General features: G+C 36.7%; 1 protein-coding gene and 1 long non-coding RNA gene across 4 annotated transcripts; one reads left to right on the plus strand and one right to left on the minus strand.

Annotated features, from left to right (window-relative positions):
* The first annotated feature begins 62 nt into the window (after nucleotides 1-62).
* Nucleotides 63-4,023, plus strand: LOC138184706 (uncharacterized). Of its 3 annotated transcripts, none has more exons than XR_011174394.1 (5): nucleotides 63-176; nucleotides 283-480; nucleotides 588-1,320; nucleotides 1,418-2,050; nucleotides 2,524-4,023. It is a non-coding gene; the product is annotated as an uncharacterized LOC138184706 (long non-coding RNA). The 3 variants fall into 3 exon arrangements; XR_011174393.1 differs by having other exon boundaries at nucleotides 1,418-1,491; XR_011174392.1 differs by having other exon boundaries at nucleotides 1,418-4,023.
* Nucleotides 4,006-10,509, minus strand: LOC138184702 (phospholipase A2 inhibitor beta). The gene is made up of 6 exons (XM_069122891.1): nucleotides 10,274-10,509; nucleotides 9,447-9,718; nucleotides 8,795-9,054; nucleotides 6,417-6,708; nucleotides 5,953-6,114; nucleotides 4,006-5,006 (listed from the first exon to the last, which is right to left on the minus strand). The coding sequence occupies exons 1-6, from the start codon at nucleotides 10,452-10,454 to the stop codon at nucleotides 4,680-4,682; spliced, it is 1,494 nt and encodes a 497-aa protein (XP_068978992.1). The 5' UTR covers nucleotides 10,455-10,509; the 3' UTR covers nucleotides 4,006-4,679.
* Nucleotides 10,510-10,751: the final 242 nt, after the last annotated feature.

Consider the following 10,751-nt stretch of genomic DNA (forward strand, 5'->3'; position numbering starts at 1 on the left):
AATTTTTAACTCTAACTAAGTGTTTTTATTTTTGTCTCACTTTATTAGTTTGTTTTCATCGCTTTGACGATCGATGAGTGGCAATTCAACGTTGAAGATCCTGACCATTCGAAAAGCCCTGGTATCTTCTTTTATCTCATTTTAGAAATCCGCATAGAAACATTCCATTCGCCGGTGTAAGTGCCCTTAATTACTCTACATCTTACAATTGCACAATAAGATGCCATTTATCAGATGATCGACATAAACGTCTTCAATAACTCTACATTCTATATCTTGCAGAAGTCCAGGCGACATTGTAACCAACTCATCGACCAATTACATCTCAACATCCAGTTCAATCCGCAGTACATATCAACATCTATCTGACAACAGATATAAACATCTTCGATTACTCTACGGCTCTACACCCTGTACTTTTCGCCCTAAATGCAGTCTTGCAATCAACGTCAGCAAACAATTAGTCCAGTTCAATCCATGGTAAATATTCCAAAGATCACCGCCATCGAACCGATGCTTGTCCAAAGTTCACCAAAAATCCTGATCATCACGTTCACCAAGCACTAAGCTGCAGAAACTGGTTTCAGAGGCTGCAAACTCTCCAAAAAATGGACACGTACACTGTCCCGGTTCGCGTGCTGGGATCACCAAACGTGTTTGATCTCGCGTAAACTGCACTACTGCACTAAAGAAACTAGAGAAACAAAAATATACAGACAATCCACTGTGGCAGGCGAGAATCGTTTTGGCGCGTTGCACGGGCGGCTTGCAGCGGAAAATTCTAATTGAATTGAAAGGGGAATCGAAGGCAAGCAGCTGTAGGAAGGAAGAACTCGCGGATCGTGGCGGCGTCGCGTCGTTCTTCGTCGACGTTTAGGGAGTATCGGTGCGCGATTCAAGGCGATTCAACCCCCCGCGCGCGCGATCATCTCCACCCTCAGCCGCTCTAACTGGTCAAGAAAAGTAAAGCTTGGGAAGCGGATATCGCGGGGCTCGAGTCACGTTGTTATTGGACGGCGTCGCGACGCCACTCGCCCTCACGGTTGGCCCCGTGGCGAACGCGGGGCGGTACCATTGGCGCCGTTACCATGGACACGATGCTGTTTCGTCATAGGATTTCCTAGCCACCGACGCGGTTCTCTCTCGCCCTTGTGTTCGCCGGAGCAACCCCCTCGGTGCCGGATCCGAAAGAGAAAGGGAGGAGGAAACCGTGGAGGTGGAGGTGGAGGAACGAGATGTTCTGTATTCGTGGTTCCCCATGTCGTCGTTGTGCATTCACATCCACTCCACGATAACGGTGTTCACGCGTGTACCTTTGAGGTAGCTTTTCCTACCGCTTAAATTGTATTTCTTTCGCCTTTATCTTTTTCTTTCCTTTACTTTTTTTCGCTGGTTTTTATTGCTCTTTTTTTTTAAGCATTCCCTCCGAGGATCCGCCGATCGTCCTTTGTTCCGAAGATGGCTGGTGGAGAATTTCAGATGAATTTTAAGGTATTTCTTTGCGTTGCAGAGGTTCGATCGTTTATTTTCTACGCTATTGGTCATATTTGTTTTTCCTCTCGGGATGAAATTTTGTTTTTCGCGGAATCTATGGTTGTATATGAAAGGAACGTGAAGAAATGTTGTATTTCGAGTTCTTCTGCTATATCGAAGTAGTATTTCGTTAGCGAAATTATAAATTAAAAGAGCGAAGGTAATGTGATGATATAGCAGCTTCATATTCTTGTTCACGAAGAACTAATAAAACCTTCTTTGAAGAAGGCGATGCATTTCGTTTGTCTATTGTTGTTCGCATTTCATCACGTTCTTTCTCTCTCTCTTTTTCTCTCTTTCTCTCTGTCTGTTTTTTATCTCTTCTCCTTTTTTACTTCTTTCTCATAAGTATTGATCCTCCGTCTGCGTTGAAGTATATAAAAGCTTTTCGCAAGTCAATACATCTGTATCGAATCTTGAAAGGATGGAGAATGCGGATCAGGAGGAGCAGGCGGATCAAAATTAGATTTACTCGTTGGACGATGTGTACACGACGCAGGATGTAGATACTTACGATGTAGGTCCAAAATAGATAGGTGTTCGTGTATATCTGTGTGTATGATCCTCTGTAGCTTAGCGTAGGCTCTTGATCAATGGAATTATTATGGCATCACGTCGTAGATGCTAACGCAATTTTTACGACGAGACGTCCTATGCAACCGCTAATTGCACCTACTGAGAAGAAGATTTCATAGTGTTTAACGAATTCTCAATCCGCGTCCTTTTCTCCTTTCTATTTTCCATACTTGTACTCATATTTATACATTCCTATCTTCTATAGGTATTTATGTCTTTTCATATTTCTATATTCTTACATTCTTACATACCGTTATCTTTATTTTCCATATTTCCACTGTTTTACATTTCTATTTCCTATACTTCCATACACACTGTATACACATGTACATCCATATGACAAACTGAGAATCATAGCGGCCCAAGTTAAAATTCCAAAAATTTATATCTATGCACTTTTCCATCTTTTGATAGGTAACCAAGATGTAATTTTGCTGTCTATGGTGACAAGGCTTTTTGTTAACCCGAGGAAACATGTTCAGTACTTGTAACACCTTGTAATCCCCACGAAGGAGAAAAACACAGGACCATCCTTTCCTACCTCCAACGCCGAAAATAGGTCTCGCCACTAACGATCAGATGCATCAAACGATGCATGATAGTCATAGTCGTTTAGTATCTAAATGATGCCGCGAAGGTTGGTGATTTCTCGTGTAACAAGTCCCGAGAGGGTGTGTTTAGAGCGCGGCGGTGGACTTTGCGAGCGGTTTCCGGAACATCAGGGGGAACAGGGAGATAGTTTCGACAGCGCTAAGCTTGCGGACGGGATTTTCAGCTTTGGTATCGACATCGAGGGCCGGCTACGCCGTATTGCGGACCGCCGAGGGATCGACGGAACGGATGAATGAACACTCGTCGGTAACACAATTACCGGGATGTTAATTTACCCAATAATCGCGGAAGCAACCCCGTCTAAATGCCGGCACGCGCCACTTCCCCTTCCGCCGTCGTCTAAATAGAGACAGTCTCGCTCTAATGTCAGGGATGGATACATCGGCTCAGGTTTTACAGACGATTGCGTCGTTGCACGTGCGTTTTACCAAACAGCTCCAGCTACGTACAATGGTCTGTAACTGGTCTCTTTGTGCAGTATATCGAACAAGGCAAATAAAGTTGAACGATTTTGCAACTGTGGTGGCACGATGGCTAACGTACTTTGAGAATCCTGAAGTGATTTTTCGCAGGCTATGATTTTTAATTATAATCGATGGAGAAGCTTTGTATAGATGGTGTTATGTAGGAATGGGGCAAGTAAGAATATGTAATACAACGTAGATACTAGGAACATAGAAATATGTTTGCGTGTATGTAATGCTTTGGAGTAACGTTAAGTCTGGTGATGTGTGTGGGAATTAAAGAAGAAGCTTAAGGAGTAAGAACGTAGACGTATGGAATAATGGAAAATGGAGATATAATAAGGTAGAAACGTTAAAACGAATAAATATAAAGATCGAAGGAGTAATATCTCCTTCTTACTTTACTGATTTTTGCGTCACATCTCGACCAATATTCCTAGGAATTGTTTATTACCTTTCGTGCCTTTTTGATCGATATGTGAAGTCTCTATGGAATAATGTGAGACAAAACCGAGTTATATCTAATATATTCGATATATTCTTGGTGCTAATAAGAATCCAGAGCATTGAGCGCAGTGCAGATAGTTAAGAGTAGCGTAAACGAACCGCTTGGAGATTCGTCAGGATAAAAATAATGTACTCGTAATCGCTCATCATCCAGACGGTAATTACACGCATATTTGAAAGTCAATCATGACACGTAAGTTTTCGCAAACGGATGTGTGAAACGATCGCTTAATTGTTTCTCGTCTAATTCTTCCAAAGAACTGTCGATCTCTTGCAAACGCGATTTTACCACAACAATAATTCCAACACGATCTTCGTACCAATATTTTATTACAATATACATTTTTATTACAAAACACGTACATCGTTGGATGATTAAATACATGTATACATACGAACAGATTATCCACGATAGCTTATAAATCATGATCAACATAAATTAATATCGTCGAAAAGACTGTGAATTGCTACAAAATATTTAACATTCTCGTTCCACACTCTTACCATATATAACGTATAAGTTTATATACTATCTTATCAAACTGTCGTATCTATCACCTTATCGTTTCTACTTCGTGTTTTATCACAAACACTTAATAAAGAAACGTACGATCGCCCATATCTGGCAAATGATTCACAGTACACGCTTACGCTATTTTTTCTGCAACTTCCACTGTAGCTTGCTTTGCAAGCGAGACACAGCGATCGTCTGAATTGCTATTAAACTGCGTGATGTTTACACATCTGTATGAAATTATGGCAATGCCAGAAATTATACAGGAGGTCTCAGTGATCGTTGTCGATTCTACGTGAAAAGATAAGTCGACAATGGAGAATAAAATTTGTACTCGTTAAAATGTTTGCCGAATGAAACGAATCTCTGCATTTACAAAGATACAAATTTGCATAAACATGCTTTTCAGTCTGGTCATTTTATTCGCCTCTTTTTACTAACGAGATAGAAGATTCATCGATAGGAGAAAATTCTCAGAATTCATCGTCGTCCGTGGCTCTCTTGTAGAAAGCTCGTGAGAAGGTGGCGGGTCCTTGAGTGCCGCAGAAGAAGAAGCCACGACGCCAGAAAACGAAAATCGTCAGGCAGACTGGAATGGCGAGCAATAGACCGACCAATATGCCGATGAGGATCGTCGCGTCCCTTTCCGGTCTTGCATTGTTCAAGTCCAAGCAACGCAAGCTTCGATGGGATAACGAAGACAAGTTCTTGCCAGCGTGTTCCGGCGGGAAAGCACAGGTGAGTGAATCCAATTCGTCTCCCATAAGCTTCTTCCCGTATTTTGGCAGCAACGTGCCAATCTAGAAAGAAGAAATTAATATCGTTGCATTTGTACGATTTCCAACTTATAATTTTATCATTTCTATCGTATTATTCTATTTTATTATTATTATATTCGAAACAAGAATTTCAATGCTTCATCTTAGATTATTAATTTTTACTATTTTCCATATGAAATTCTGTGCCTTCCATATCTTGTAAAATATTTTTGGAAACTCGTAATATCTTATATTCCACTTTTCTATTTTCCAACAGTTCCAGTGTTTAATACGAAATTCGAAAAATCAAGTAGTTTAATATAATTTCAATCATCACGGTCACGCAGTTTTTCCTCGAACAAGACCAAACATACAACGAAAGCTACTGTGTTCCCGCATTGGGTTTCCAGGATCAACAAAAAAATACACTTTTCATTATTATGTATGGTTTCATTGGAATTCAGTTTAATGGAAAGAATACGAGATACTCGGCCAAAAAGAGCAATAGAAGAGATATTTCAGAAAGAGGAAAGTTCGACTAGATCGATCTGTAAATTGAAGACTACCAGCAGAAGAACACGTTAAGTCACATCTTTTTATTTCTTACTTCTCGTACTGCCGGAATTATTTTGATGCTTGCCTTTCAAGTCAAACATACGTTTCTTCATTCTTCTAAACATATTTAAAATGTCGCTTTTCTTAATAATAATTATACTTTTGGCTTGCGTAAAACTTGATCAATTTACAACAGCTATATTTAAAAGATTGGCAACACCTTTAGACTTAATTACTTTCGTTTTCAATGACACGTTATATTAACATTCTCCTGTTTAATCCGACAGTGACACTAAAAATCAACAATGCTACACGTAACAGATTTTTCACCTCTGATCTTCAATTGGCATCGAAGGAACGATCGATTGGTTCGATGGAAAGTACGCGATACAAATGGAAGTGGATTGTGCGTTTCGTGATTGCCAGAACTTACCAGATATTGATTATTGCAATCGCAGCTCCATTTGTTGTTCATCAGATCCAATTTTTCAAGCCAGTCCCATCTTGCTACCAATTGCTGAGGCAAATATCGCAGGGCGTTATCCGATAAATCGAGTTTCTTTAGTGGCGGCCACACAGGTGCCTCAGAGTTACTCTACAATAATTTATAATAATAATTTGGCACGTAATAACCGTTCTTATTCTATCTGAAGGGAAACGGACGAACAAATAAACGAATAAATAAATAAAAATGATGAAAAGGAAATAGAACGTCAATCAATATCTTTCTCGGTTATGGATTGTATTAGAATTAAGTCGAGGAAGATAGATGAAATTAATATAACAAGAGGTGAAATTAATAAAAATTAAGTTAACTCGATTTAAATTAAAATTAACGAATTGATAGAACAATACGTAAAATTAACGATTATAACAGCTATTTCAGGATAAAGTTACCTGCGTGGCAAGAGCGTAATCATCGATCGATTCCAGCTTTGGACAGTTTTCTATACGAAGATGCTCGAGAGACGTCAAGCCTGAAAAGGCATATGGTCCAACGATTGTCAAATGAGGCATGCAACAGAGGCTTAACTCCTTCAGTTTTGGAATAAGTGGAAACGGGTGCAAGTGATTGATAATTTGAATTGGATTTTCGTCCAGGTAAAGCACCTCGAGCATCGTTGTTTCCTCGAGAGCTTTCGGAATAGATGTAAGTTGATTTCCGCTTAAGTTAAGCTTCCTAAGGGACCTAATCAATTAATTATTAGTTAGCGTTCCATTTGATTAGACTTAAACGTAGAACGTGTCTTATCGTATTGTGAAGCTATACAGTGCATGAAGATACTATTAAACAATTTATTAAGACATTATGGTAAAAGCAAAATAAATAAAAGAAAAATAATAATGGTCTTACTTTTAATACGGTAATAGGGTAAAAATAAATAAAGTGAGTGTAAAAGAGATATTCGTATAAGGAATAATTTCAGAGTAAACCTTGTATAAGACGGTTCGTTAATACAATTTTTTAATAATATTTTTATAAATCGTCGAATTCAGATGTGTCGTATTTTATGAAAATACCAGGAAAATTCAGAAGTGGAGAGAAAGAAAATACGGAATATTATTTGGCACACTGATATTTTGTAGAATTTTCTTTCAATTGTATAGCATCACGCTGTTGAATGAATCAAACAGATAAATTGTTAAATTATCGAAAAAGTATAGGAGAGAAGGATGGAACGAAGAAAAAGAAAAGATAAAAAGTAAGGGAAGAAGGAAGGGAAACAGAGAAAATAGGAAAGGAAAGGAGAGGGAAACGATATGGAATAATTGGCAAGGTTCAAGCAGGAATGAATGAGATATTAGATTCCTGTAAATTGATTACATGCATAAATGATTATTGTCCTCTCGTCCATAAAATGCTATTTCTGTTCGTAACAATGTATCTGAATATACTGGAATTTTTAAGGACTATTGAAAATTGTTTACTCTTTCGTTTACGTTATATGTATGCTATACATGTATCAAGTAATGACTGTATCTCGTTTCTCACTTTTTATGAATTTTATTTTTAATTAAATTATTAACGCGGCTATTTCAGCCAATTAAGAGATGTTCCTGTATATCTGAACTTCCTCTACATCAAATGTATTCCAATCATTTACACAAGTATGCACTTATATATCTTTGTATCACGGAATTTTATTAATAAGGCAAATTACATAAAGCTCCTTCTAAAATTACTTGCTGCACAAATATCTTTTTTTCCATTTTTTCACGCTCACTGTGTACGTCGATATATAACGGATAACACGTTGGAATGCAAAAATACATATCGGCTACTGGCTTTGATTTAATAAACCATTCTACTATTTGATACACCTACTTCACTGTTCTTAATTCTATACAGTAAAATGGGTATATCAAATAATAGAATGGTTTATTGAGTTAAGTAAAGTAGTACGTAGACGTGTATTTTTACATTCCAACGTATTATCCGTACTTATTGACGTATAACAGTGTGCGTAAAAGAAAAAGTATTCGCGCAGCAAGTAATTTCAGAAGCAGCTTTATGTAAACCGGTTTATTAATGAGATCGACGAGAATAATAATTAAGTCGATGTGAGATGCAAACATCGTTCGAAGGTAATCAATTAGAGCACGAGCATATCATCTAAGTAGGCTGTTAATCTTTTTCTTCCCACCTTTCATATTTTTATTCGCTTTCAGAATCTTTTAAATAAACCATTTATGAGAGTGTGTTTATATGAGACAAATTATCGAGAACAAAATTGGACTAAACCAAATCTTCTCAATGTGAGTTTATGAAATTAATTTACAAAGGTGAAGAAATCTATCTTTTTTTTCCAAATGAAACCTAGAGAGCATAACGAAATGATGTGTAATATAACTGTACCTGAAAAGTAAAAGAATACCAAGAAAAATGAGAAAAGAAATACATAGAACGCTTTGACTTAACTTTTTTGAATTGAAAGACAACAGTATATCAGGCAATTAATTCAAACATTTTGATGGAATAATTTCTCGATTATTATTCCATTTTTACTCTCAATAATTCATATAATGAATATTCTGGTAGAAAAATGAAAAATGAATGGAAAATAAAAAATAGACCAATCCATGAAATACTTAACACAGATCGTGTAATTTCATAGACGATATTGTACGTTATCGAGCTTTGCTGTATAATAATTTGTAGAATGCGATATCTAGAGTTTGTTATCAGTGTAATACGTTCTATCGAATCAGTTTCCGTTACTCTATCAATGTTTGCCTGATAGTTTGCAATAGTATCGAGGAACTGAGATATTTACCTAGATGAGTAGAAATGAACGTCCGAAAGTGTCTTTAGGCCACAGTAACTCAAGTCTAACTCTTCCAGATACGGAAGAGAGCTGATCGCAATGGACGTACGTTCGTCGATTCTCGAGAACAGATTCCAGGAAAGGTTCAACACCTTCAGACTTTCCATGTGCTCGAAAAGATCTTGATGCAACGAATGGAGCACGTTATGAGCCAAGTTTAAGACCACTAGCTTTTCCAATGGTTCGTAAGCATCTGGTGAAAATTTGCCCTAAGGTATCAAGACATAGAGATCATTAAATTTTTAGAAGTATATAAGAAACGATTAAATCAAAGCTTGTTTCGTCTTTCAGGAATGGTAGTACCGTTTTGGAAAAGGTAATCTATATTATCAAATGCAATATGTTCTAAATATTAATTGTAAATTGAAATTTATAATTTAATTCTATCGAAGTTACATTTCAGTTAATGTATTTAATATCCATAATACTAATTAGACGAAAAGAAAATAAATGGATGTAACCAACGATGATAAGTAATTAATCGATTACTATTGATTTATCGTGACACGTTATAAGATCCTTCAAGAACTAATGTTTCATTACGATTATGAATATATATTTCTATTATTTAAAATGTGCTTAACTAGCACGTAAATATTACCTCAAACACGCCAGGTTTTAAGTTTTCCGACGTAAGTTGATTATGACTCAGATCTAACTCGGTAAGATTAATTATCTCCTTAAAGGCTCGAGGATCGATTCTCATGATTTCGTTCTTCTGCAGCGACAGTTTCCTAATTTCTATTTTTGGGAATGGTTTCACGTGAACCAATAAATTCCCTTTGAACGACGCTATTTTTATTGTTTTATTGGACCATTGTTCGTCCTCGAAATGGTGGGTCAAATTTCTGTTTCCACAATCTATGATATCATCTGATAGAAAAACATTAATTCGTTTATAAATTTCTATTCCTCACGTTCGAAAATTTTTGTATTCGTTTCTATCTTTCTTTTAACATTTCTTGAATATTTATAAAATATTGATTCTACTGTCGGTCTGTCATTTGAAACTTGGTAGATCTACCGGTTTAAATTTTTAAAAGGCTTATATCTTTGGATTTAACTGGTTTTAGTATTATACATCATGCAATGGTAAAAAGAAAATTAACAAAAATAAACTTAATACGTTATATAATGACCAGCGTACACGATGTTTTAGTTTATTAAGGACCTACAATTAATTATCGTATTCGTTCATTATCAAATTTTGTTTTTAACGCTGTTACTAGACGAAGGAAATTCCAAGGATTCACTTAACATTTTTTTCGCCATTATTTTTGTCAGAAGATGTAGATTTTGCAGAATTGTAGATTCTACAATTTTATGAAACTTAAAGACATGTAATTACTTGTAACATTACGATAAACTGTTGCTTGGTCCTTAATAGACTAATAGGCAGAACTTCGCATTTAGTTGATTTGAAATTACCTATACAATTGCATACGGTGCACAATTGTGGATGTTTCGGCTCAAATATTTCCTCCTTCAGATTGGTAGTTTCAACGTCCACAGTTGCATCCGTATTGTTTGCGTTTGCATTATTGGCAACATTTTGGCACTCAACGGTCGCAAAGGTGAAAATAAAAAGAACGAAAAATCGGTAATTCATGATTTCATGCGAGATCACTACCGGTAGAACCTCACAGTGAGAACTAAAATCAGTTTTTCTGTATCGAGCCGAGTACCTCTGATAACAAAACCGGTGATAAGATACCGTTGATCACCGTTACTCATCGTTCCAACCGGGTAAATCCTTTTAATTCGCTTTCACAGTTTGTTTTTATTGAAAGCCACCATTCGCGTATATTGATGTCTTGATTCCTTCCTTGAAAATAATCGAATTTATAATTCATTTCGTCGATGTGGAATAAAATATTGCAAATATTTGATACTATTATTTCGTCAA

This window comes from Bombus flavifrons, chromosome 11, assembly GCF_040668555.2.
Source record: "Bombus flavifrons isolate JBK064 chromosome 11, iyBomFlav1_principal, whole genome shotgun sequence".
Classification (NCBI taxonomy): domain Eukaryota; kingdom Metazoa; phylum Arthropoda; class Insecta; order Hymenoptera; family Apidae; genus Bombus; species Bombus flavifrons.